At 51.3% G+C, this 27,064-nt stretch overlaps 1 protein-coding gene across 6 annotated transcripts in view; it reads right to left on the reverse strand.

Annotated features, from left to right (window-relative positions):
• Positions 1-27,064, reverse strand: part of ARHGAP26 (Rho GTPase activating protein 26) — a gene marked incomplete at its 5' end in the record, with an annotated part of 146,781 nt that overhangs the window by 16,749 nt on the left and 102,968 nt on the right. For all 6 annotated transcript variants that reach the window (XR_013957839.1, XM_080627465.1, XM_080627464.1 and 3 more), the window contains 3 exons: positions 9,852-10,005; positions 11,850-11,988; positions 18,480-18,639. Coding sequence is in view for 5 of the 6 variants with exons in the window: in XM_080627465.1 (XP_080483591.1) it covers positions 9,852-10,005; positions 11,850-11,988; positions 18,480-18,639 (453 nt within the window). The remainder of the gene's footprint in view (positions 1-9,851; positions 10,006-11,849; positions 11,989-18,479; positions 18,640-27,064) is intronic.

A 27,064-nucleotide genomic window follows, 5' to 3' on the forward strand; every position in this document is an offset into this window, starting at 1 on the left:
AAAGTGGAAAGGAAAAGAAAGGACTCGCCAGCAGAAGATGATTGTAAGATGTACCCATCAGCTCATCACAAAACACAGAGTGTTCTGCTACCTGCCCCAGGGAAGGCTTTGTTGTAGCATCTTTGATTCCTGCATCCATTCCCCCCGCTATGGCCATAATGTATTTTCAAATACTGCTTTATTTGAAAGTAAAATTGCCATTAGCCAATATTTGTCTGAGGCACTTTCTTTGAAGCAAATACTGCTCTGCAGCTATCTCCACACTAATTACATGAATTAAGAAAGCAATGAAAGTGCAATGTCTGGATTTGCTTTCCTAGGCTTTCAAGAACGCTGCCTTTTAAGCATACGTGCTGCTGAAATTTGAGGCTCTGTTTTTACCTCTCTTGGAGGGGGATCTAATTTAATTCAACTCACAAGAAGCACCTTTAGATGTTCCCAGAGCAAATCACAGGAACAGAGCGGGGCTGTTCAAAGGCAGAAACTTCTGAAAAGCCTCCTAAGAGGCAGCGCTGGGAAGAGCCGAGGAGAGCAGGAGTCAGGCTGGAGGAGCTGCGGGACACTGGGAACACGGAGCCTCTGAAGAGGCCGTCAGCCTGCCTGTCTGCCTGTCCATCCGCCTGCAACCACCCGCGGGCGATAGCACCCAGAGGAGAACACCCACAGCAACGTTCAAAGCAAGGACATAACTCACTGCTGCTGAGGAGGGAAGGTGGGCGCCGGCTTCATCAGTAAAGGGCCCCGAGCCTGACAAATTACCTTTGTTTTAATGGATGAGCCTGTAGGAAATATTTTGGCGTGTGACTACCAGTTCACATGGGGTTAGCCACAAAACTGGAGGCTCATTTTATGAGAATATTTGGCTCAATTTTCCAGCTCAATTTGTGGAAAGTTTCTAGACCGAGAGCCAACTGAAAAGTGAAAGAGCTCAAGCTTTGAGAAGTTGTTTTGCCAAACTCTGGGCATATGAAAAGCCCACACAGCAGAAGAACAGATAAACCATCCCTTCAAGCCTTCCCCTTTGCGAGGCCAGCGCAGGGAGCTCATGAGCAGGGTACTGGGGAGCTGGCATCCCACCAGCACTGGACCTTTCCTCTTGGCCAAACAGCCTCAAATGGAAGTTCTGTCATTTCCCTCCACCCTCCCAAAACACCATCCCTGCTCCGGTGGCCTTCGAGCATCGTTCTTTATCACCCGTCTCAAAATACCTCATGGAAACACACAGATGCTTAGAAGAGAAATCCACATTAAACACAGCATAGGAAAGAATTACATAATACATACACACACATGTATATATATATATATGCAAGTTTTAAAATGCATTGCCATCAGCAGCTAAGCCTCAAGTATATTTATCTGCGGAGTCTACTGAGTACAGAGCTTGTGTTTCTCGTGAAACAGGTTTAAGGATGTTTGCCAGAACCTTGAATCACCAAAGTTTATGGAGCTTTCTAACTGCAGGCACAATCCAGGGCTCCCGAGTTGAAACTGCTTTAAAAAACCCAAACATACAGACAGCCTTATAACAGTCTGCACCAAAAGAAAGAAATAAGTCACAAGATACTTGGAATATTATGTCATCTGGAATAAGCCAAGCAACAGACTGGGAATTTACAGATCTTTCCTCAAACAAGGAAACGAGGAGATAGGCTGGTTCTGTTTTAAACTGGAACCAATCTCTGCACCTCTTGAGCACAAAACCAACACCATGGCTAAAGTGCAAAATGCAAAGCACCCCCCCAGACATCTGCCTGCATCCCCAGCACAGAGGAACACCCTGGGAACCACCCTCCCAGAGAAGGAAACCCTGGAGAAGCTGCCTTTTTGCTGGAGACATTTGGGATCTCCCCCCATCCTGCACTGCCACCGAGCACCTTCCAACCATGTTCATGGTGAGCCTCTGCAGCAAACTCAATGCTCCTCCTGGCGCTGACCCTGCACCTCATTTCTGCTGTGCTGTCCCCGAGTCTTCCCCTTCTTTCTGTGACCCAAACAGGAGAGGAAACAACAGTTGGGGTAACTTCACCCCACTCTATGGCAAACGCCACAGGGTCGTTTGCTGCTGTTAAGGGCGGCTTCGTGGCCGAGAACCCTCATCCCCTGAAGGCAAGGCCATGTGCAGATCTGCCATTAGGGCTGTCCCAGGGCTCTTCCCCATTTCCATGAGCAGCAGAGCAGCACCGCGCAGCTCTGTTAGGAGATGGAAAAGATGCAAACCCCAGCCAGGCACACAGGGAAGTATGGAGGGAAGGGAAGGAGAAATCACTTTGTATCATGACACTGCTTGGAAGGCAGCGCTTCGAGCAGCAGCATCCCTGGAACCTGGGGCTGGGGACAGCCCAGGGCACCTCTCGCACCAGCTCTGAGCCATGCCACCCCATGTGGACCACACATGCCGAATGCAAAAGCCCCGGTCCCAGCGTGAGACTGCAGCAGGGAAAGGTCCGCATTTAGATAAGGCTTTTCCGGAGGAGCTGCGATTACAAGATTTTACCTAATCACTAAAAAATGCCTTTTTTTTTCTGTTTGGCAGCCGCAGGATCCGCCCCTCGAGGCCGCCCTTCGCAGTTAAAACCCACAGCAGGCTAAACCCCAGCGTTTCAGTGCCCAGCTTTGCACGGCGGCACCGAGTGAGGCCGGTGGGAGATGGTTCTCTCCGTGCGTGTCACCCAGTGGTGCCAGGCACAATGGAGGGCAGCAGAGGACCCGCTGTGGCTTAGGAGGCTCCCAGGGGAACCCCAGCCCGGAGCCGCTGGCCCCGACAATGCCTCTCCCAGCTCTTGGCTCTCTCCGGAGCCACGGTGGCTCCTGGCCAGGCGGCCACAATGCGGTGGAAGGAAGAAGAAGCAGCTTTGTTTAGCCCAAAGCCTCGCCATTAATCAAGTTCCTATTTCCTCGCAGTTCTGCTTTACCCACCCCAGATGCCCCATGCGTTTCTACGCCATGGAGGAGTCCAGGCTCCCTGCACTTACTACCAGGTTTCTTTGCAATCTCCTCTAAACAGAGAGAGCCAGAAAATGAAGCTGAAGTAAAAAGAAATGTCTTTACTGCAGCAAGCATTGCTCGGATGGCATTATGAGTTCAATGCAATGCAGGAGCCTCCTGAGCAGGCCCTGGCCCTGGGACATCTCTGGGCACCAGCTCCCAACCTGGGAGGAGAAGACCCTTCTAAGCACAAATTACCCCAGTTTTATAGCAACGAACATCAATCACAAAATCCCAGTGCCTTTTCCTGCTCTTTTTCCAAGTTAAAAGTGGGGCTGAATATTGGGGAAGGGAGAGCGCGGGTTCCTTCCAGGTTCCTCAGGGACTGGAGTATTTGATTAATGAGAAAATGTCTTAAAACAGAAGTCCCAGAGATGCCATTTCAGAGCCATTCCCAAAGTGGCTGACAGGAAGGCAGGATGATGGTGCCCACCTTTAATTGCCATTGTTCTTCAGGAGTATAAACAACAGCAGCAAAAGAAAAGAAAGCCATGAAAGCCCTGGCAAAACAAGGGCAAGGGAGCAAACAGGAGAGGAACTGAAGAGGTCACAGAGGTTAAGGGCTCATTTCTAACACATCACAACCCTCTCCGGACAGAGGACAGACGGGCAGATGCTGCCTGATCTCTCCTGCTCTCCCTCGGCAGGGGCAGCCAGACCCCCTGCCAGCCCACCCCAAGCACGCTCCAAGCTCCAGCACTGCATCTCTGCTAACCTATAGATCATTTTTTCCTCTCTTTAAAAGCATTGCTGGGTTCCGTTCTCCTGAACCTCATCCATCCTTCTGAAACAGGTGATACACACGGACTGCATCACTTCTGCACCTCACTTCCATTGTTTGACAGCGGGAAAGGGATTATTCCAGAAACACTCTGCCCTGCCAGCCTGACCCCAGAACACTCTGGTGCACAGAGGGAAACAGCTCAGAAATCCCCCTGCAGGTCCATGCTCGGAAGCATTTTCCACCCTGGCACTGCCACGCTGTCCTTGGGCTTTCACTGCCTGCAAGAGCCCCCCCAGACACGCTCCTGTGTGCCTGCAGGGGGTCCTTCTATAAATAGGTTTATTCTAGCAGTCAACCTCACACAGCATCCAGAAACCAAGAGACTCTTCCCGGAATCCCTGACCAACACCAGCCCCTGCTGCCCTTTACAAATGGCTAATCCCCTCCTAACAGCGGAGGGACATGGCTCCTGACATGAGAAGGATCTGTTCTCACAGTAACTTGACTAACGAAGCGGGGTACAGTAACGATCGCATCACTGCTGTTACCAACAACTCCACAAAAGTTAAAACCCAAAAGAAAAGCAAAATCAACCAGTTTCTTTTTGCAGCAGAGGGTGGGTGCAGCAATGGAGCTGCTGCGTGAGGCTGTGCCGTGTTTATGCAGTTATTTATCCATGTGGAAAAAGTGACTTAAATTCTATGAGGAACCAGCAGCATTTAAAGGTCTATTTACTTCTCCTTGTGGGCTTTTGCTTACGTGTGTCACAGCTGATCATTGCAGGAGCTGTTGGCATTTTAAGAGATTATTTATTCCAAAAAACACCGCCTCATCCTGCTTGATGCACTGATGGATGCTGCAGTGGTTTGTCTGGATTTGGGATGGCAAGGGACAGGGAAATGGGGAGAAGGTGCATCAAATGGAACATCTCAGCCACCAGCCCATGGCTTTGTTGCACCATCACCCCCAGGCCCAGTAACACGCCACTGGTGGAGGCTGGTTTGCAAATACATTAATGCTCGAATTTTGTCTCATTTTTGGGAAGGGAAAATGTTCAAGTTTTATAACTGGGATGCCTAATGAAGATTTATTCTGGTCCTGTAAATCAAAACCACATGGAAATAACCTCTTTTCCTTGCATTAACTGGGTTATTTTTTTCATGACCACTAGACCTTAGCTCTGCTCCTCATTTCTTTCCATACCCATCGGGGGCAAGAAATAGCCATACTTGGTCAATGAGAAAATGAAATAAAATGCAAATAGACACGTGATGACTAAATCCAAGTTTCCCAAAGCTAGCATTTCCCTAAAGGCAGAGTTCCCAGGGTGAAGGAGGTGCAGCCAACATCATGTGCTGGGGCTGGGGGCTCAGCCTGTCCATCGACCCTAATGCCACAGGCATCCTCAGCTGCCATCGGTCCCTGCTGTGGCCTTGGCTACGGGTGCCAAGACATGGCCCTGCTTCCCTCTCGCCTGGGAAAATCCCTGAATTCAAAGGCCGCCAGGCCCGGAAAGACGTGGAGAGGAGGAGACGCTGTCAAACACAGGCAGTGCTGCTGGGCTGGTTGTATCTCCTTGAGAAATCAGGCAAACCTGCCCAGTAATATTTTATTTCGAGGTCACAACAGATGGTATTTCCTTCATCAAGTGATTTTTTTCCCTGCGTTCATTATTCCTGACTTGGCTTGCACCTACAAAGCCAATTCCAAGGGCAACCGGTAAAGGCGTTGATTTGTGAAGGGACTTGCTCTGTAATTACAGCAAAACCAAGCAGACACAGACCAACATGTGAACTCATCCCGCATTAGGAGGACACCAAGATTGCCAACCCATGCACTCCAAAGGTGGGAAATGCTGAAATAAGCCAGTGAAGCCAGCCTGTCTTCCCAACACCAGCTTCCTTAGGTGCAGCAGCAGGATGGTGCAGATGGAGCAGGTCACTCAGTGCCGGCCCATGGCTAGCTGCAGGAGTGCATGGCTAGCACTGAAATGGGACCTCGGGACCCTGGCAAGCATCCCTAGGGCTATCTGGGAATGCTGGGTGCTCTGCCACCCGTCCCAGCCCTTCAAAAAGAAAAGGTGTTTGCAGCACTCACCTCTGATTTGGCCTCAGCCAGATTTAAGCACTCAGAGCACATGGACCCAGCACAGCGGGACCCTGCACACAGCGAGGTCTTTGGGAAATACAGGGGACAGAGAGGAGACTTGTACATAAAAGACAGCAGAAAAAGTAGAAAGCAAACACCAATCAATGTGTCAGTTCTCTGCAGTGATACCCACATCAGAGGCTTCACAGGTACACACAGCGAGGTGTTTCTCTTAAAGGATGCTAAAACCCGCAATCTTAAATCTGGTTTTCATGATCACACAGGGTAGCTTGAAAACTTGCCCCACTGCAGCTGAGAGCACAGCACCTTCTGGTTCTTGTTTTGCCATGTTTTCCACGGGAGCAGTTTTCTGCAAGGGCAGGATAAAGAAATCCAACACTTCTTTGGGAGCAAACCCAGGTCCCTGGGGCTTTGGTGGCCCCGGCAGCCAGCCCGGTCCCCCCGCAGTGCCCGGTGTGGCACAGCAGTCCTGCTGACTCACCGGGAACAGCTCCCGCCCAGAGCTCTGTTTCCATAAAAATAAAGCCAGCCCCAATAAATAAATGCATTCCCATAGTAAAAATCTGCTGGTTGCTGGGAAGGAGGAGCCTTCGCCCCGCAGCAGAACCATCTCCCTGCCAGTGGGTGAAGGAGGAGCAGCTTGAGGGCAGGCAGGGCTGAGCAGGGAGGAGGACAGGAGTACCAGCAGCACAGCAGGGAACCTGGGGCCTGCCATGGTCACTGCTGTCACCCTCATCATGCCCAGAGGCTGGGGAGAAGCAGGACACGCTCATGAGTGGGACCTGGGAACCAGCTCAGCTCCCACGGAGCAGACCTGCGGGATACACGAGCATTGAGAAGGGAGATGAGAGGCTTTTGTAAGTGACACTAATGCCAGGTACTGGATGGGACACTGGGGTCACCGTGCTCACCCTGCCCATGCAGGACAAGGGTGAGAGGTGCACTGACACCTAAAGGCACCAAACCTCAGAATAAAGCAGGAAAAGCTCTAATTAGTGAAGGCATTTCCCTGCATGGGAATCTCCATCAGCCTCTTGGTTTCAGTGATGCACTTAGCAGAAAATAAGGAGTAGGTCAAATTCTGGTCTGGATTGATTTGCAATTTACTGGCTTTTGCTGGTGTCCCATCAGGGAAGCAGCGGTCCCTTGCTCGAAGGGAAGGAAGCACCGAGTCCAGGTTTCCTTTGTCCTTGTTCTCTTACAGGGCTCCTTGCTCACAAAGCAAGCCCTTTTTCAGAACGTGGGATTTCCTGGCTTCCACACACCTGGAATTTTACAGCTCCTCAGCTGCAGGCCCCAGCTCAGGCAGGGATCAGCTCATGGCCTGGCTGTCGGGAAGCAAATCCCTCCTGATGGGTACTCAAGCAGGGTGGCCCTGGCTGAAAAATCACCAAAACCAGTGAAGAACACAAGAAAAACCCAACGTCCTGAAGCAGAGCCCAGAGATGGGTCTCACAGGACAGGCAGAGAGGTTGGCAGAGCATTTGCAGGAGCACAAAGGGCAAAGCACCCCAGGACCTTAGGTATACACCCTAACTTTGGGTCTGTTAATGACAGGGGAGCACCAGAACCCCTAGCATGGAGCAACAGCTACTACAGACAGGCTGCAGTGTGTGCATTGCCCCAGGCTGCCTGCAGAGCCTGGATTACTCAGCTGGTTAAAAACCAGAAGCAGCTTTACACAGATGGTATTTGGGCAGTTCCATGGAGCAGCAGTGACAAAGCCATCGGGCTCTGGCACCATTCAGGCACTTGACCCCAACCCAGCCCGTAAACAGCCATGGGGCAGAGCTGGGGGATGGACCCACTGCTGGGAGCCCTCCTCATCCTCAGCACTGCAAACCAACACCCTCCTGGAGTGCTGACCACCGAGGGCAGAACACCACAGACCTGCTAAACCCACGGGCACAGGCTTGTACTCATGAGTAAATGGGCACACAGGGGTGGCAGTGACAACTATATATGCTGTTTAAAGTGAATACAATGAAGTCAGACCCTTCATTTCTCACTAAAAGATTGGATTAAAGATATTTGATTTAAATATTTGGGGTTACAGAGCATGGTATCATTCACCTCAAGACTCAGTTTTCAACCTTTAGCTCAACATGGACTGAAAACTTGTGTGTTCCTGCGTGTGTGAAAGTGACCACATCATCACTGGATTTGAGGAAAAGCACCAAATGCCACAAGCACGGTCAGAGCCGGGGGAGCTGCCAGTGCTACCCTGGTAATCACTGCTCCACCTCCCAGAGCTGTACAGGGCCCTTAACCGGCAGCAAGCAAATAGTCCCACTGCCGGGCTGCTCACTCACTTCCTTGGTAACAGCAAGATGCCTCTGCTCCCCCGAGGCTCACATAGCTTTAACTGATGTATTCTGCTGGCTTTATGACTTCCTTTAAAAAGAAATTATTAGGAAGAGGCAATTCTTGGAATCCGAAAAACTGCGAATTTGGCAAACAATTCCTGTAAGGTCACAGCAAGACTCAGGCTCACAAACCCTGCTATATTCCAAGTCACACCATTTTGTTTTCCCCCTCGAAGGATAAATAAACTAAAACCATCCTGTTGGGGAATGGTATGTGACTGACTTCCAGAGCTTCAACCAACAGTATGGACATGCAAGATCAACACATCTTGACTGAGGATACATGTAACACACAACATTAATTCAGAGGTGTCCTACCTGTTGGATGCTCTATGAGCCACCACAACACTCCTTGAAGGTCCCACAGTGGGTAAGTCCACAGGCAGGGTATGGCACGGGCTGAGCCTCACACACTCAGCGCCAGTGGGACTGGGCTGGTTTGGTACTCGTGCAGCTCATGGGTTTAGTGGCAGGAATGGTGAGGAGAGAGGCAGAGCGGATGGATGAGAGCCAGAGCCTGTCCTCTGTGCACACACGTGCTCACTTAGGCAGCAGCACCGGCTGCCTGCTGGGTACTTACCTTTCTGCCCTGCAAGCTGCTCCAGGCAGGGCCCTGAGCCATTCCTGCATGCTGGCAGTGAGGGCTGCACCCCCGACCGCCCAAATCCACCCCCTGCTGCCAACCAAGCCACCAGCAATGAGTTTCACCATCTCTACCAGCACCCACCCTGGCACTTCCCCATTTTCATTCCTCAGTGGTCCTTCCACCGCTAACCAGGAGAAAGCAGCTAAAGCCTGCTCTCAAGAGACTGGAGGCTTCCATGGTTGAGTGGGAACTGGAAGTGTTTGGAGCCCATGGGAGGACCGGAGGGGTGGGAAGGAAGGTCTCCTTTAATTGCAAAGGTCGCCACATCCAGCGAGGCCATAAACTGCCGTGGCGGGAGCAGCATTCCTCCAACGGGTCCATAGGGACGGGCAGGGGCGTGCCGAGGAGCGCTGCGGGGAGACTTGGCTTCGGCTTGCAAGGACCACAATGGCTCTTGAAGATCTGAGCAGATCTTCACATGGGCAAGGAGGAGGGGAGGTTCTGTGGGAAAATGCTATCGGGCCCGGCAGAGCCGTGGCAGGAAGGAAATTCCCGCACCAGGGACGGCCATCAGCGTGAGGGCTCAGCTGTGACGGGTTCAGGGGACTGCACAAATAACCCGGGCGTCCCCAGGGACCCATTGCTAAGGTCGCTATTTTTTGCCTTGAACTTTGCAGCTGAAGGAAGCAATAGCTGAAGCAATGGCACAGATTTGGCCGGAGATCAACTGTACTGACAACAGTCCCAGAATTTAACTCAGAAGAAAAGTCCTTTGTGCTCACTGGAGTTATCACCAGCTGGGCCAAGCGGCTCCAGCAGCAACGTGGAGTTCTGCTCGAAAACTATCCCCCATGTGCAAGATAATCAGAGCCGAAGTCCGCCAGCAGATACAACCCAGAGTAACTCATTGCACCGCCCAGACTGAGGGAGAAATGCAGGGCACACACTAGGTGCCCATTAAAAATTTACATGTTAAATTGTACTCGTCAACAAACTGCTGGGATTTGGAGTAAGAAACAGCCCTGATTAAAGATTAAAGACGGAGAGCACATAAAATACTAATTACCACTGTACTTACAGTGAATTTGGCCTGTTGGGTTTAATTACTTCTAGTTCGAGATCACTTGAGTTGAGGCTGGGCTGGGGCGCGCTGTTGGAGTTGAGGAAGCTGTTTACGTTTGAAGAGATGACGGATTCCAGGCTGGAGTTGATGAGACTGTTCCTGTTCTCCTCTAAAAAAAACATCAAAACCAAGAGCCATCAGCCAGCGCACACAGCCGCTCCTACACACAGAACTAAAGAACACGCTGCTGCAAAGGCAGAGTGGTCCTAGTAGCAATCCCTGCCCTAATGCAAACAGGGCAGCATCCTACCAGGTGTCAGGAGACAGGCAGTTAGCTTACACAGATATTAAACATTAAACTATGAGAAATAGCAGGTATTCTTTTTATAAGAAGCAGCTCCATTTAAACAAATACCATTTGTAGTTAGAAACCCCTCATTTTTTCTCAAGGCCTTAATATTTTATATTCCCCAAGACATCCAAAGTGCCACAAAACCTGAAAATAATTAAAATGCAAACTACAGCCGGGAATGGATTTCTCTGTGCCTGCAATCAGCTGCCGAGGGACTGAGCATTCGTGTGACAGAGCAGGGGAACGCTTTAGAACAAGAACTGGCACAGGGTGCCCAGAGAAGCTGTGGCTGCCCCATCCCTGGCAGTGTTCAAGGCCAGGTTGGACACAGGGGCTTGGAGCAAGCTGCTCTAGTGGAAGGGGTCCTTGCCCATGGCACGGGTTGGAAATGTATGAGCTTCATGGTCCATTCCAACCCAAAATGTTCCATGATTCTATAAGACCCCAATGTGCTGCTCTGCTGACAACCTGGAGGTTTCTTAGTTTCTTGTTTCCCCTTGATCATATTCTGTTAAGAGATTTCCCCCTTATTTGTGTAACTTCAGCAGTGAGGAGTGACAACACTATGCATCCCAGCCCGACACCCGCAGCGTGGACTCCCTCCTCAGTTCTAAGACAGATTACCTAAAATCATATTAATTCATTTTCATAAGATGCTTTTCCCATATAAACAGTAACTGTAATTGTGAGAAGCAATTATCATCACTGATGGCACGGAAAGCAGCCCTATTCCAGAAAACTGCTGCTTCTGTGACGATGTTTTCCTGAAAGACAGGCACCTGCTGGAAAACACAGTGACTCCTACTTCAATGATAAATGTTTCAACAATCCTTTTCCCAATGCACACTAATATGATCGAATTACTACCACAAAACACAGCCTTTCCCTGCTCCCCACGCTCACCCGAGGCAAAGCAGGGAGAGCCCCAAGCACTCACTCTGCTCACCAGGACTCTATCCTGTTCTTTTAGCAAACGGGGACAGTTCCCTGCGCTGCTGGCCAGCTCCAGGAGCAGAACAAGGCACAGCCAGGAGGAACATAAGAGCCGGGAACTGGGCTGTAACATGAAGCAGCAGCCTGAGCAGACACATTTCTGCCCCTCCATGAGGAGGGACGAGGCACTGACTCTTCCACCTAAATATGTGGAGCATCACTTAGTGACAGCAATGGAAAGATGATCTTGAACATTTTTAAACTGCAGTGCACATAATCCTCAGGAAAATGCAGAACCTCCTGGCTGAGATTTTGTGTCTGTAAAAGGCAAAGTGCCTGAGAGCATTCAAAAAGGGTCACCCCTTGGAGAGGCAGGGGGTTGTCCTCCCTGGCCACATGTGCTGCGGGAGCTGATGATGGTGAGGATGGGGCCGAGGAACATGAGAAGGGAATGAGCAGGGGCCCGTCAGGTGGGGCAGGGACAGCAACACTCTATACTGTGCTAATGCAGCCTCATTTCAAGCCCCTGTTAAGGGCCTGGATGCCAGGCAATCTTCACACCCCTCATCAACACCACTGCAGAGGAAACTGAAGCCTGATCCTGTTACAGGAATCGCCTCTTCCATTGACACCAGCACAATTGCATGGGAATGGCATGGGAATTACAGTGTGTTAGTCACGATTAGGGCAAAAGCTGTGTCAAGGGGGAACGCCAGAGGCTCACTTACGCTGCTCGTTGGGCTGTGCTGTGTGGAAGAGAGTCAGCGGGCGCTCGCTGCAGGAGGGAGGCTTCGAGTCCGTGCTCTTCTTGCGGGATAAGAGCAGCTGCGAGTTCGATGGCGGCGTCTCTGGCACCGTGTTAAATATCTGTTAGAAACAATAAACAAGTTGTTCTTTGGCATCACCGCTCGCACAGCAGAGCTGCCGACCTGCCCGCCTGCACCGCTGCTCCGCAGAGCCGCACCCGAGGGACACACGCGTTCAACAGGGCAACGTTTCGCGTACCACATCCCAAATTCCCTATTCCCACCCTGTCTGCACTCATTTTCTCTATTCTTCACCCAAGATGCATGTGGTGGGATGGGAAGAAGCCCAATCCTCTGGCACCCTGCTGAGCTTTCCAGGGTGCCCATGGCACACAAGCCGGTGCACACCGGCACGCCTCCCCGCAGCACCCTCGCAACCACCGATGCAGAACAGCTTGGGGAAGTCTTTGTGCCTCCAGCCCCGCTGTCAGACAAGTGAGGAATCGCGTTTTTTCTGCAGGGGATGGAATTTGAAAACTGCACGAATCTCAAGAGCAGCAGCTTTGTTTGTTGGTGGTATCTGGGTATTTGTTTCTCTTCTGGAAGTCCAGGCTCAGCCAGCAGCACTGCTGCCTCAAGACACGCTCTCTCCAGGTCTCCCTTCTCTAGAGTATATTCAACCCTATCCCTCAGCATCTGTTCCTGCTCTGCCTTCACCTGCCAGACACCCAACCAGCACTGCCAGGGGTTGCCCATAGGAAAACTCTTCCATAGGCAGCCCGGTGTGGCCAAGCTCCAAGGTGTCCCCTCCAGAGCCCGCAGCCATCGCTGCTGGCCATGGGCTGCCCTGGCCTTGCCCAAAGCATCCAACATGGGAGCGGCTGCCAGCACTTAATTGCTTTGTTTCATGCAACAACAGCAAAATCCTCTCTCACACACATAAACCCTTCATGCTGATTCCTACAAATAAACACGAAAGAGCCAAGACATGTTAGCCAAAAATGTTAATGTCGCATCTCTCCCCAAAAGCATGAAGCGGTGGGTGCGAAAGGCAGCGCTTGCTGCTTCGGGGAGGAATTAAGGAACATTTGTCAGTGAATTAGCTAAGGACATCACTCCCTGACCTGTCTGTTTGCAGCGACTCAGGTTCAGTTCTGAGCCCGCAGATGGAGCAGGAGGCAGGAAGCAGGGATCAGTCACTGTGCCAGGCTCCCGCTCACGGCAGGACCCGTCCCCGAGCAAGCGAGCAGCTGAGCCTGAGCGCGCATCGCTGGGCACGCTGCGGAACAGATGGGTGGATTATGGACTCCTGCTGCAGCCCTTCCTGGAGAGCTCTGCTGAGCTCATTCACACATTCCTCCTGGGCTCATGGGTTAGCAGAGGGAGAAGCAGCCGAAGCCATGCTTTCTGCAGGCAGCATCACTTGTTTTCACCCCGTGAACGCCTGCCTGCCGCCATTCCCACTTCCAAAGTGGCTGTTTCCATGGTTCCCCATGGGAGTTTGGGGCTGGTGGCTACACAACCTCTTGTACGGCTGCTGCATCCTGCTCCCTGCACCTCATCAGCCCATCCCAGCACCCCAACATTCCACCCCAGCATCCCACCATCCCTCCCCAGCACTGGCAATGGCACTCAGGGCAGCTCACAGGTCCTGGTTAGAAGGGCTATTCACAGCACATTGCTTACCATGCCAAACCCCTACACAACTGCACATGCTCCAGGTGCCTGCCCCAGGTCCTCGGACCTGTGCCCTGAGCCCTTCCCTCTACAGGCCAAATACAGCTTTCAGTGGCAGCATCCTCAGCACAGGGGGGCTGAAATCAGCACCAGGGCACCTTGCCTGCCCTGTGCTCCATTCCCCATACCCAGCACAACAACTGATGCTTTAACATGCTCTGGCTTTCAAGTTGCTTCTCAATAGCAAATTCTACTGGGGAAATAAAATTAAATATATAAATCAAAGCACAGATTTATAAATCACATTTTATGCGATGATTTCCCACAGCATACTTGAAAAGAAACTTCCAGGTTTTTGTTTCCTTTTTTTTTTGGTCTTTGACAAAGGAAGATACATATGCTCTGAAATTATGAGCTCAGCGATTAAAACCAGCTTCAGCTTATAAGGAGGTTGCATTTCTAAATGCAGCTGGAACACCACTGTCAAACAATTTTACTAGAATCACAGTGCCAACAGTGGGACGCAGCCACCTGACAAAGCAAAAACACCAGTGTTTATCCCCGATGGACTTCAACCAGGAATCTTCTGGGCATCCCAGTCCCACTACAGCATCTCCACTGAGATAAACCAGAGATGGAGAGCGGAAGCAGCATGGAGGCACAGGCAGGGCTATTAAAAGCCGCTCTCTGCCACCTCTGAGCAGCGCAGAGCACGCAGGCTAAATTTAGCCACTCACAATGGAGAAAAGTCAATTAAAAGCTACATTTAAAAAGCACAGCGCTGGTTTTGAAAGCCTAAGGAGAGACTCCAAGAACTGTACGATGAAAAGCTCACTGTAGATGCGACTTTGCCTTTATTGTATAGCCCAGATCTCTTCAGCAGCAAAGGAAGCCGGCACCGCAGGACCAAACCCTCCTACTCCATCTCCCTCAGCTCAGGCACAATCCTCTCCTTTCCACAGGGAAGTTGCTCAGGTTTGTTCCATTCTTCATTTTAACAAGACTAGCCGAGACGTGCTCCTCTCTGCATTACAGCGCTCCCAGTCCCAGAGCCCAATTAATGGGGAGGGAGAGACAGTTTAATAGCCGGAGTGGGAGAGCAGCAGCCAGGATCCATATATCACATTTACAGCCATACCGCGCCCGCTCCTCAGCCTGACGCAGGCGGCAATTCCACAGCTCCATAACACCTTATCCCTGTCTGCCAAATGGCAAAGACCCAGCAGCACCTCGTCAGTGATAGCTGTTAAAAGGCTTCTTTAACACTTCTGCCCATCTTATGATAAGGAAGAAGAAAACAGGAGAGGTTGGTATCCTGCCCAAAGCAGAGGGATAGGATATAATGGCATATGAAGGTCCACCCCCAGTCTCTGCTCTGGTCAACAGCTCAAGGTATTCCCATGCACAAAGCTGCATCTGGAACTTGGAGAGTAAGAAGCTGCTGTGACATTCAAAATGTTGGTGGCACTGAGTCTTACACAAGGACCAGCTAAAACTGCCAACAGCATCACTGAACATTCAGCTAATTATAGAGAATAAACTGCAGATGGGGTGCTGAGGGCTTTGACTTTGGTGTTAGTCCTCACCAAGCCTGGTGCTTGGGGCTTTCTAATTCCCTGCATAAACTAGTTTCCTATTTGTCATCAGTACTGGCTGCATTAGCATTTGATCTGGTCAACCTTTTGTCTGAAGGGAGCATCATCAGGCCAGTGAATTGATCTCTTAAACTGGTAACACTTCAGAACAATGGTTTTTTCCAGAGAGCTATAAAAATGAAAGCTTTGGAAAAGAACATGGATGGACATCTGCAACTGTCAGATGTAATAGTGCTTCAATATTACTTTCGGCAAACATCGAATTTTTAAGTCAGAAATATGGTGTTAAATTGCAATCATTCGAGTAACCAGGCTTCCAACACAGCAGCCTTATTGTTTTTTGCACTGGATGCACTCTTGGTTTGCCTGTCATGGCCACATCCAGAGCCATAGGAGAAAAATAATTTTATCCATTTAATTATATATATCCAGGATATGATTTATAACACATTACATTACCAGCACATTCATTCATAACCGTAGGCAGAAAAGGCTGATGGATAACACTTGTTAAGTAGCAATTAGACATTTGGTTGGTTCCTTGGGTCACGTCGGGCAGCTGGAGCCAGGCACATTGCTCCTGCTCGGCTTTCCCAGGGTTCCTCTTTGCTGCATTGCAGCGTCTGGCAGGCAAAGGGAGCTGCCGTTCCCCCCTTCCCAAGCCCTGATCCTAGTCTCATCCCAGCGCCACTCCCCATTTCCAGCAGATCTGGTGTTAGTACAACCCATGGGACATCACCCAAGGAGCAGCAGGTCCCAGTGGCTGCAATCATAAGGGCAGATGCCAGCGCTGCAACACCTCCATGTGCAGAGACCTTCTCCAGGAGAACGTGTCTGAGAAGCTTTAACACCTGTTTCAGAGCTATTGCTGCTGTGAGTCTAACAAACAATTTGGATCCAGGACCTGGAAAGCTGTTAAACCTCCAGAAATGATTGAACTTTCTGGATTACACACAGGGTTTAATGGTCTGTGTCAGAACCTCTGGCAACGGAGAGCACGCCGTGATTTATCCGTCATTCCGGGAACCTTCACGAAGCCCCTGTTTTGCTGACTATGATTCCAAACTGCACAAGGCTACCAAGGCGCAGGGCGCACGCTAAGGAGGAGGTACCACCTGCGGGAGCACAAGGTCATACTCATCACTGAAGACACAGGATAATCAGCACCATATCCTGCAGCATCCTTCCCTGATACTTGTACGGCTCCAGGATGGATGCTTTTCCCCAGCAATAATCTCAGGGGGAAGATGAGCCAGATCTCAGATGGGGTGACTGCAAATGCAGGCAGGCGAGCAGGGAACGCTGACAAACCCCCCCCAACCCCTCCCACTGCCCCAGCAATCAGATAAACCTGCTGAAACGACGGCGTAAACAGGCTGCCAGCAGTCATTCAGACCAAGAGATGTCATCACCAAGCTTGCTTTTTTCCCTGGTTACACAATGACAACAGTCACTTTCCACTTACCTGGGGGAAATATAATGTCAGACCAGACAGTCGCTGATTGCCAGGAACCATTCAAATCAATTACGTTTTCCCTGTGAATGTACTTAATTGTAAGCAGTGGCTCCGAGTCACCGGCGTAAAACAACATAAAGCACCAGCAGCACCAGCACAAGCAACTTGCTTATTGCTAATCACCCACAGCAGCTCCTGTGGGGAACCTTCCAGGAGCTCCAATCAATTCAAATTAAGAAATACACTAAAACAAAACAGTCCTGAACCGGCACTAACGCTGCATTTAGGAGATTTTCCTCCCCTGGAGTTATGTCTTCCTATCTCCCTTCTTCCCAGGATCTTTTCCCGGGAGCACTGGCGGGATGGGGAGACGGGTTCACAGGCCCCTCAGAATCACCTGGGGACAAATGTGTGTAACCAGCTCACACATGCACCCTTCTGCCAGTGCCAGGAGTCACTTCGGAGGAGGGGGAAGCATGGAAGCGCCAGGGCACCCCGGGGCAGGAGCTGCAATGTGGTTGGTGAGCACAGAGCAGCCCTTCCAGACACGACCATTGCAGAGATCTGCCATCGATTCCTCCACAGCAGCGGCTGATGGAGGGCTCGGCTGGCACCGCAAGGGACCAGCGCAGGCAGGAAAACATCAGTGTCTAAAGATGTGTTTGTGTAAGGGCCCATGAGGGGAGGGCTCCATAAAGCACAGCGAAGGGGAGGGACAGCAAACACACAGTGATGCCGTGCTGCTTGTGACACTGGCAGCACAGCAGAGACCTCGTCCCGCTGGGAGAGACACAGAGGTGACCATCAGAGGCCACTGTGAGGTTTCATGATGGTTCCTCCACCAGGACCAAGGCTGGGGAAGCTGGGCTTTGCTCACAACCACAGGTTCATCTGTACAGCAGCTCATAACTAAGCCATCGTTGCCATTACATTCCATGCAGAGGAGAAGAAAAGAGCTCCTTCATCCTAAACAAATACCATAGCCTCTATGTGCCTGTGGAAGCAACTTCCCTAAGAACGTACCACACGGACACTGTCTCCCTATCCCTGTCGCATGCACTCCGGATGCCCCTCTGCAGCCCCACACAGCTGTGCCCTGGGTCTGCTGCCCACATCACAGCTACCAAAGGTTCAGCCTTGAACCTCAACCTGCCAGAATCATAGAAACACATTCACAGCATGTACAAGCAACATCCCACACCAGGGCCAGGGCCAAGCCTGCCTCTGCTTCTTTCTTTGCAGCCTGAATGCTCAAATTAGTTATTTCTGTCCATCCCAAACCACACAAACAAAAGAGCATGTTTGAATTTAGAAGAAAATGGCATTTTTATGTGATGTTGTTTGCATGTGGCCAGGTGAAGGGACAGCCCGTGCCACTGCCTCACTGAGCTGCTCCTGCTGCAGGCATGAATGTCCTTATGGCCAACTAACACAAATGCAACATAATTCAGGGGATCAACACTGTGCCATGGAATAAACCTGGATTTAGTCAGAGAAGTAGGAATCCAGCCTAGGCTTGCACCTCACTCTAGTTTCTTTTAGTGCCCATCTCACTTAAAACTAAGGACAAATTCCTGTTGAACCATGGAAAAGGCAAAGAAGTTGGGATTTCTGTAATGGAGACAGAGACATGCTGACTCACACCAAGATGACTATAAAAAAGGCTGGTTACCAGCCCGCTGGTTACACAACTACAGTCCAAGAACCATCAGTTTTGGAGCCTCTACACCACATCCCGAGTCATGTCCATCACTGAACCCCTGGCACAACCCCACCGCTGGTGCCACTGGCCATGGTGGCCAGGGGAGAAGGGCTGCAGTTTGTAAAGAGACAAACCCCTTTCCACACATCAACTGCACTGAGGGAAGCAGGTGAAGCCGTTACCTTCTCATGGTTTTCTATTAAAATTTCAATCACGATGTTCTGAAATTTGATGTCCATAATGGCAGCGACCGTTTCCTCTTGAGGTCGGAGCAGCGTTGGCCCAAATACCACACCCAGATTAGCAACAGTCATCAGGTTCTGCTTGTGATTATTCGCAACTCTGAAAGAGACGAAGGAAAAGGTGACAGAAGTGATGCGGAGGGAAGCCCCCTCCCTGCCTCCCAGCTGGCACAACCCTCACAACCCTGTTTACATCTATTACACTCCTGGTGAGCTCCTTGAAGGCTCAGCCATGTGGAAAAGTACAACTTTAACTATTGTGTTACTAGAGACTTTTGAGCCCCAGTGAGTTGACTAATCCCATCAAACCCCAATGCTATGCTGGTCACCGAGTCTCATGTTGCAAACCACTCCCAGGAAAACATCTTGAATCATTAATGCTCAAAACTCCTCCAAAAACAAATTGTTGGACCTCTGACACACGCTGCTCTCCAACTGAATGAGTGACCTCATATGTTCCAAAACCCAATTCCTTCTCACCCATTTAAGCTTTTGCCTGCACCAGAGGTCAGCCCCATCCAACCAAAACAGGCTGGAAGGCGAAGATGGGGCTGTACCCCCGGACCCATGTGCACACACACGTGCTCTTCCCCACCCTGCTGAGGAATCCACCTGGCATGGACACCCGCTGTCCCGGGGACCACTGACACTCGAGCCATCCTCCCTGTCATCTCCATCTATTTTTATGTTCCAAGTGTTGCAGCCCAGCGGGAGCAGATCAGTTCAGCAAGCGAAAGAGCTCATATTGAGGACCTGGCACCCCACTGAAGTGCATTTGGGGGTCACTCTGGAGTAGCTCCGGTGTGACCCCTGGTCTCAGTGGTACAAAGCACCAGCAGCCCTAATAAAGCATGTCCTCTGCTCCAGCTCAGCCCCACTGCGATGGTGGGATATGGGGCACACTGCCATGTGGGATGCAGCCTGGACATCCCCAGGCTGTGTCCGACCATGAGTGCCAAGGACTTGGCTGCTCAGCTGAGACGTGCTGGAGTCCTGCAATGACACGTACCGCTGTGACACACGCCTGGGTGACACAGCAGGACCTGCGGTGGGAACCTACAGCCCCATCGCAGCAGCAACTGTTTCGTGTGGTTTTGTCCTGACCTCGCCAACCAGGAAGCCTGACGACTGCCAGCAGTTTTAGCCTAAGGGGGTTTTAAAATGCCTTTTCCCATTCCTCCTCCTCTCCTGTTTTCCCTGGACAAATGCAGCAGGCTAGCATAAAGTGAGGCTGAGACTCAGACCTTGCTGTATTGTCCCAACAATGTATTGCCATGAGCTTTTATTGATCTCAGGGCCAAGACATCACTTATGTGCATGCTCAGCTTATTTCAGTACAGTGTAAGCTAGGGCTGGCTTAAAAGAAAGGATGCATTCCATCCTTCTTCATCCAAATCTCACTTGAACCAGCAAAGAACTCTTCATTCCTCATCCCTATATTTGGCTCCTCAGGCAGCAGGAGAGGACGTCATCACCAAGAGATGGCTTAGGGGCTCAGAACTGCTGGCTTAGCCCTCCCCAGCAACAACTTCAGCCCTACTTACTGTCCAGGCAAGAAGTCACACAGAAGCATCACAGAATCCCAGACTGGTTTGGGTTGAAGGGACCTTAAAGTTCCTCCAGCTCCAACCCCTGCCACGGGCAGGGACCCCTTCCACTGGAGCAGCTTGCTTCAAGCCCCTGTGTCCAACCTGGCCTTGAGCACTGCCAGGGATGGGGCAGCCACAGCTTCTCTGGGCACCCTGGGCCAGCGCCTCAGCACCCTCACAGGGAAGAGCTTCATAGTGAGGAACATCCCTGGAGAATACACAGAGCTGCCACCTCCACCAGGCCTGGGCTTGGGTTACATTTCAAAGGTGCCAAGGTCCTGGCAAAGTCTCTTGGGAGCTTGTGGGACCTTCCCCATACCCAAAACTCCCCCCACTGTCAGTAAGTTCTGAACATTTTATCACAGTGCCCGAGAAACCTCCCATGCCAGGGCACTGCAGCACTGCAGGCTATGGGCTGCCCACGGGAGGCTCCGCTTACAGAGGTGACACCTGAGGAGGAAGGAGCCCATGCACAGCCTGGCAGAGCTGCTGCCCCCTCCATCCCCTGCATCAGCCCTGCTGCCCGTCCCAGTGCACAGCCTCTCCCCACCCTCACCGAAAGCAAGAGCTGCACCCACAGCAATGCCAGTGCCTGGCAGAGCTGGCAGCATAGAAGCAAACTCTCTTCAGGGGGACACAACTTCATGGAGCAGAGAAGAAGGCAGAAGAAGTCCAATAGGAAACAAATTCTCAGGAAAAAGCTTGCTTGCTTACAGGAAAATAACTCCTACTTACAGATACGTTCATAAATTATAGATATATCCCAGCCTCTTCCCTCACTCCAACCCACCTCCCTATTGAGACATCTACAAATGCCAATGACGTATTTACACTGCAGCAACATCTATATTTCAGACACACGTCCACATGCTGCTATTTGGATTCTGAAAAACGCAGCTGTAATTCAAACAGCTTTGAAAAGTACTAGTAAAATAATATTTTAGTGATCTTCTGTGGTTAGAAAAACTCTGTTCATTTGCAAAAACCCAACCGGATTGATCCGAGCCTTACAAAATCAAGGTCCCTCCATTTCTCATTACCGTTCCCATGTAATACATCACTCTAATAAATTACATTGTCATTGGCTCATTATGGGCAGGCAGCTGTGCACCATTCCCCTTGTTATTTCAGATGAAGCTATTAATGGGTTCCCAAGCAGGACCCTGGGTGCCCGAGGGATGCCCATGCACCCAGACGCAAGCCCTGGCCCTCGCCTCCATCCCAAACCCCTCTTTCCTGCGTTGGCTTTGGCCCTGTAAAGCCTGGAAGACATTTTGTGCCAGTGCAAACCTGGCTCCTGTCGGACTGAACTTGGTGGCACATGAACTTCTGATCTGTACCACGGGTACTGTTCCAGCTGCACACTTGAGAGTGCTCTGTTACCAAAGCTATGCTAAAAAACATGATTCACCTTTCACATCCTTCAAATTTCACATCCATTATCCACATGATAATTTACTATAAATTATACCTCTTCATCATCCTTTGCACTAGAAAATAATGGCGCAGTTTCTAAAGATGGGGTGTTCTCAATCCCAAAGTGTGCTTAATGTTGGTGCTTTTTGTCAGGCATTGTTAGCGCCATTCCTGAGCTGCCCTTTAGAAGGTTTCCAAGGATTCACTACATTTTCCTTTTAACCTCCTGTTTCTTTCTGGCCCTCAGTGCACTCTGAAAGCAATTGCACGAACATTAATTTAGATGGGTCCCTTTTCAGGCCTCTCTGCATCCCCTCTTTGCAGAACACGCTTCCAGCACAGGCAGGAGGTGGCAAGCAACAGCTAATGGAGAAATGTGCAGAACAACCTCTCAGCTCCCACTTGGTGCTTACAATGTTCCAGGCTATCACTGCCTTTTGCACTCCGGGCTGTTTGTTCTCCTCGTAACACCTGATGGTTCCCACTTGTCTCTGGGATCAGCACAGGACGGACCCCTGAGCCCCTTGATGGAAGGAATACCCACACCCAGCAGAGCATCACCAATGAGCAGCCCTGCACAGGGATTTGTTCTAAGACCTGACCCACTTGGTGCAAACCCAAGAAGCACCTTGGCTTGTGCAAGCTCCCAGCCAAAAGGATGCCAGCTCCAAGGGGCTAGGAGCCGAGGGCTCCCATGGGAACGCTGTCCCTGCAGCTGAGCGGGCAGGTCGTGTCCCGGGGGTGTCCGTGGGCAGACACTGCTCACTGTACATTCACTGTCAGAAAAACAAAGGAGAACAGGAGCAGGGTAAATCCATGTTGTGTGTTAAATCAGATTACACCTGGGTTGCTTGGATACTGTATAATCACCAGCACGGCCAAACATAATTTAATACAGAGTAATTGGTAGTCAGGCTTCAGTGCAGGGAAGCACAGAGGAACAGTAAATATTTCTCTGTTGCACAGGCTTGCAATCAGCACCCTGTAACAGAGGGGAAATGCAGCGGAGCCGGATGGGTGCTGCAAGCGGGGGAAGCACTGCCCTGCCTCTTTATTTGACAGGTGTTAGTATTAGAACCATGGACTGGTTGGGTTGAAGGGACCTTAAAAGCTCCTCCAGCTCCAGCCCCTGCCACGGGCAGGGACCCCTTCCACTGGAGCAGCTTGCTCCAAGCCCCTGTGTCCAACCTGGCCTTGAACACTGCCAGGGATGGGGCAGCCACAGCTTCTCTGGGCACCCTGGGCCAGCGCCTCAGCACCCTCACAGGGAAGAGCTTCTGCCTCAGAGCTCATCTCAGTCTCCCCTCTGGCAGGTTAAAGCCATTCCCCTTGGCCTGTCCCTACAGGCCCTTGTCCAAAGCCCCTCTCCATCTGGTATTACTTTGTGTATGCATTATATCTATATAAAATACACGTACATAAGCCTCAGCCAAGGGGTGCTGCCATTAGTTCAAATGTCTTCCCTGATTCAGAGAAAACAAACAAACAAACATCTGAAAGGGAACAAAGAGGAAGTCTCAAGTGTTTCTATTTCCATGCCTGGGACAAACCTTTGAAAACAAAGTGCTTGTTACGGCTGGCCTAGCAGGACCTTATAGGATGGAAAATAATGCAGCTAATTCATACTGCTGCGGGTAAAAATACATTTCATGTCTGCCACCACCTTTAGAGCTTCTATTTGAAGTGAAAAGCCAATCATGCAGAGACAACAACCCCCAAAATTATGGAGGCTGCTCTGTGGAGCTTCTTACAAATGAAACACTTGCACTTGATCCCAGACACAAAAGGAAGGTAAAAAGCAGAACACAGCACACGGGTGACAGAGGCATCTGCGGGTCCTCCATCCACTCAGTGGTGGGAATCACAGCATAAATCCCAGACTGGTTTTGCCTGGAAGGGACCTTAAAGCTCAGCCAGTTCCAGCCCCCTACCAAGCGCTCCCAAAGAACATCGTGTCTGCAGGATGTTCACTCCTTGCGCTGGGGAGAGGCTCAGCAAGGCTGCTGGGCTTCCTTCAGGTAAAACCCTGCAGTCCCTGTCCTGCCCCCCCAGTTCTCCCAGTTCCAGCCATTTAATGCGGCAGGCACACAGTGCCGGCCGAGAGCGGCTGCTCACAATTGGTGCAATTTATCGGATAAAACCTAATGAGTTCTGGGAAATGTTCCGGGGTGCATTCAAGTCATCCCTGCGCATTAATGAGTTTAATTGGGCTGCAGCTGATGAGCGTGGAGGTAGAGAGCGGGGCGAGGGCCAGGCTGGCCGCCACGCCAGCAGCTCCCATGGCTCCGCATCAGGAACGAGGAGCTTCTCTGGGCAGCCTGTGCCAGCGCCTCAGCACCCTCACAGGGAAGAGCTTCTGCCTAAGAGCTCAGCTCAGTCTCCCCTCTCCCAGGTTAAAGCCATTCCCCTTGGCCTGTCCCTACAGGCCCTTGTCCCAAGCCCCTCTCCAGGTTTCCTGCAGCCCCTTTAGGCACTGGAGCTGCTCTCAGGTCTCCCCTTCAGGAGCCTTCTCTTCTCCAGGCTGCCCCAGCCCAGCTCTCTCAGCCTGGCTCCAGAACAGAGCTGCTCCAGCCCTCGCAGCATCTCCATGGCCTCCTCTGGCCTCGCTCCAGCAGCTCCACGTCCCTCTTGCGTTGACAAGACCAATAACAATAATAATGAAAATATTTCCAGTTTATAAGAGGAGATATTTTAAAAACACATCTCCTGTCCTGCAGTGCCCAGACAGAGGAGACTGGAAATAGGAAACCCTCACCAGGTGCCCCTGTACACCCCGATGCCACCCATCGCTCACAGTGGCACGGTGGCATCTCAGAAAGAACCATGGGGCTCGCTTGCCTGCCACGTTGTCACTGCACATTCCCTGCACACAGGAGCAGGGATGGGAGCACGGGACAAACCCCACCATTCACAGCCCTTTGCAGGCTGCGGAGACTCCCAGCATCACAACTTGCACAGCACCGCTGCTCCAGCAAGGAGAGCCAAGTGCAGAGGAATGCAGATGGAGGCCAGCGGATCCAAAAGGAGGACAGACCACCAGGGACATACAGAAAGACAAGGGGAAACGCAGCTGACAAAACCTGCAGATGCAGCACTGACAACTCAAGGGGTGTTCAGCCGGGGTGAAGCATGTGCAGCAGTGTTGCTGGGCGGCTTGACTTGCTCCAACAAGCCTCCCTCTTCCTCCCGGGTGAATCTGGCCACAGCTGGATGCTTGGGTTCACTTCCAGGGAAAAAAACCACAAGGGAAAGTGCTCGTATCACGCTGAACAGATGCAGAGGCCAAGCGTGCAGCTCAGTATCCACAAATCTCCATCCCTGTGAAATCCAGACATGCTGTGACATGCAAGGAAAACACGTCTGGGGCTGCAGCGCACCTCTGCTTCAGGCCTTCCAGATCAAGTCACTGCAACACCCAAAGCCACCCACTCTGGCTACAGACAAGCTGAGCTTGGTGGGACATCTCAGGGGGATGAGTTGACAGGGGGTCCTGAACCTGCTCCCCAACCCTCAGCACAAGGCTGGCACATTCCCCATCAGGCACGGCCGTGATGCCACCGCGGTTTCCACCTGCAGAAATACTGCCAGGAAAGGGGACTTTGCCCCCAAACATCCTCAGGGATGGAGCTGGAGCTGCCAGGGCTGCACATGCTGTCCCCTGTGCCGCTGCCACCCTGCAGTGGTGATGCCCCGTTAAAGACCAGCATCCTTCATGCAGCCCATGGGATGTCACACTGGGCACCACAGAAACTCTGCCACCCTCCCCAGAGCCCCACCAGCAAACCTCACATCACCACATGCAACCAAGAGGCAACACACAGTGAATACAATCCCCATACCCCTGCCAGAGCCTTGCATAACTTCCCTTAGTTTTAGCTCTCTGTGTGCAAGCCCAGCACTCAGCTACGTCAGCCTGCTGCCTTCAAATACATCTTTCCTCTTTACAATAATAACAGTTCTTTTACCCATTAGCCACAGCCATGGAGGCAGCTTGTGCTGCAGAGGGGGGGTTTGGCTGGCTCCAGGCTGTGCCTGTAGCCCCTCAAGTGCCATCCTGTGCATGAGCAGCGTCAGCCCCAGTAAACCCAGCAAAGCCCTCGGGTTTTCCTCTGAAACCACAAGTCCCCGATGCTTTCACCCTGCAGTAAGGAAACCTACACAGCCATGGGGTGCAAACAGCCTAGAAGAGCAAGAAGCCCTGTGGCAGGTCTGCCGCAGCGGTAAGCGACGTGCCGAAGCCTCACCTGGGAGGTGGAAACCAGCCAAAGCAAACGGGCTTCTGAAAAGCCTCCCAGCACGAACCGGCACCGGCTCCAGCAAGTGCAGCTCCTGCTGGCCCTGCGGGGAGGCGCGGGAAATAATGCGGAGCAGAGAGCCAGGTCGCAGGGAAAGGAGCAGAAGTTTCCCTGGTGTGCACCTGCACCTGATCACAGAGCATCATCGGCCACGGGGAAGGGTAACCAAGCAGGTTTTGTCTTTTTTCCTTCCTTTTAGAGGTATTTTGGAGCACATTCGTTTCACAAATGCAAAGTTAGTGCTGAATTCGTAAATGAATGTCGTTGGAAAGAAACAGAATAGAGAAACAGGCAGCTTTGCAGGACAAGCTGAAGTCCTGGTTAACACAGCAAGTAAAATGCTTGTCCCGTCCTTGCCCATGAAACAAGGTTTTGCTCAATGATTAGAAAAACACCCCCCAGATTTTGTGCACCCACTCACCCCACGGTGCCCTTCCTACATCTCATGGCAGCAGATAACCATCAAATCACCACCCCAGTGCCTCCAGCCCTGGAATGGGCAGCCACAGCTTCTCTGGGCGCCCTGTGCCAGCGCCTCAGCACCCTCACAGGGGAGAAAAACTCATCCCAGGAAAGAACTGCAGCTCAAAGACATCTTGGCACTGATGACTTTTATTTTCCTTTCTTGTGCTGAAGAAACATTTGACTCAGATCTACAGAACTGAATTCAGAGCTGGGTCTGTTCAGCGTAAAGAGCAACCTGAGGAAGCTCTCATTAAAATGCCCAAGTCCCACTCCGTCTGCAGGGACCGAGGAGACACAACCAGGAGCGATGCCAGCCATTTATTGGAAATCTTTTGCTGTCTCTAAACTCAATCTGTTTCTGTACACAGCTTCAGTTTCACTGCGATAAACAATTAAAAAGAACCCAGATAATTGTGTGCCATCAACAACCTCATCCAACAACACCGAGTTCAAACGCAAGCCCATAAGAATTCACGCTTGAGTAACGCAAGATGCCTGGTGCTTCTCCCGAAGATCCCGGCAGGGATGCTCAGGCACAGGAACTGCACAGCAGACCTGGCATATGCCGCATTACATGCTACTGAGGGACCTTGCCAGCGCTGGTGATGTAAGCTTTGGTCTAATTTAAGACACCATTATCATATCTAGAGAGATGACTCTGATGCATGATGGAGATAGAAGCAAAGAACCTGCTAAGTGATGCTGCAGCCTCTGCAGCGCGCTCCTCCCCGGCTGAGAACTGGGGCACCAGCAGGAAATA

The sequence above is a fragment of the Psittacula echo genome, assembly GCF_963264785.1.
Source record: "Psittacula echo genome assembly, chromosome: 11".
In the NCBI taxonomy this organism is placed as follows: Eukaryota; Metazoa; Chordata; class Aves; order Psittaciformes; family Psittacidae; genus Psittacula; species Psittacula echo.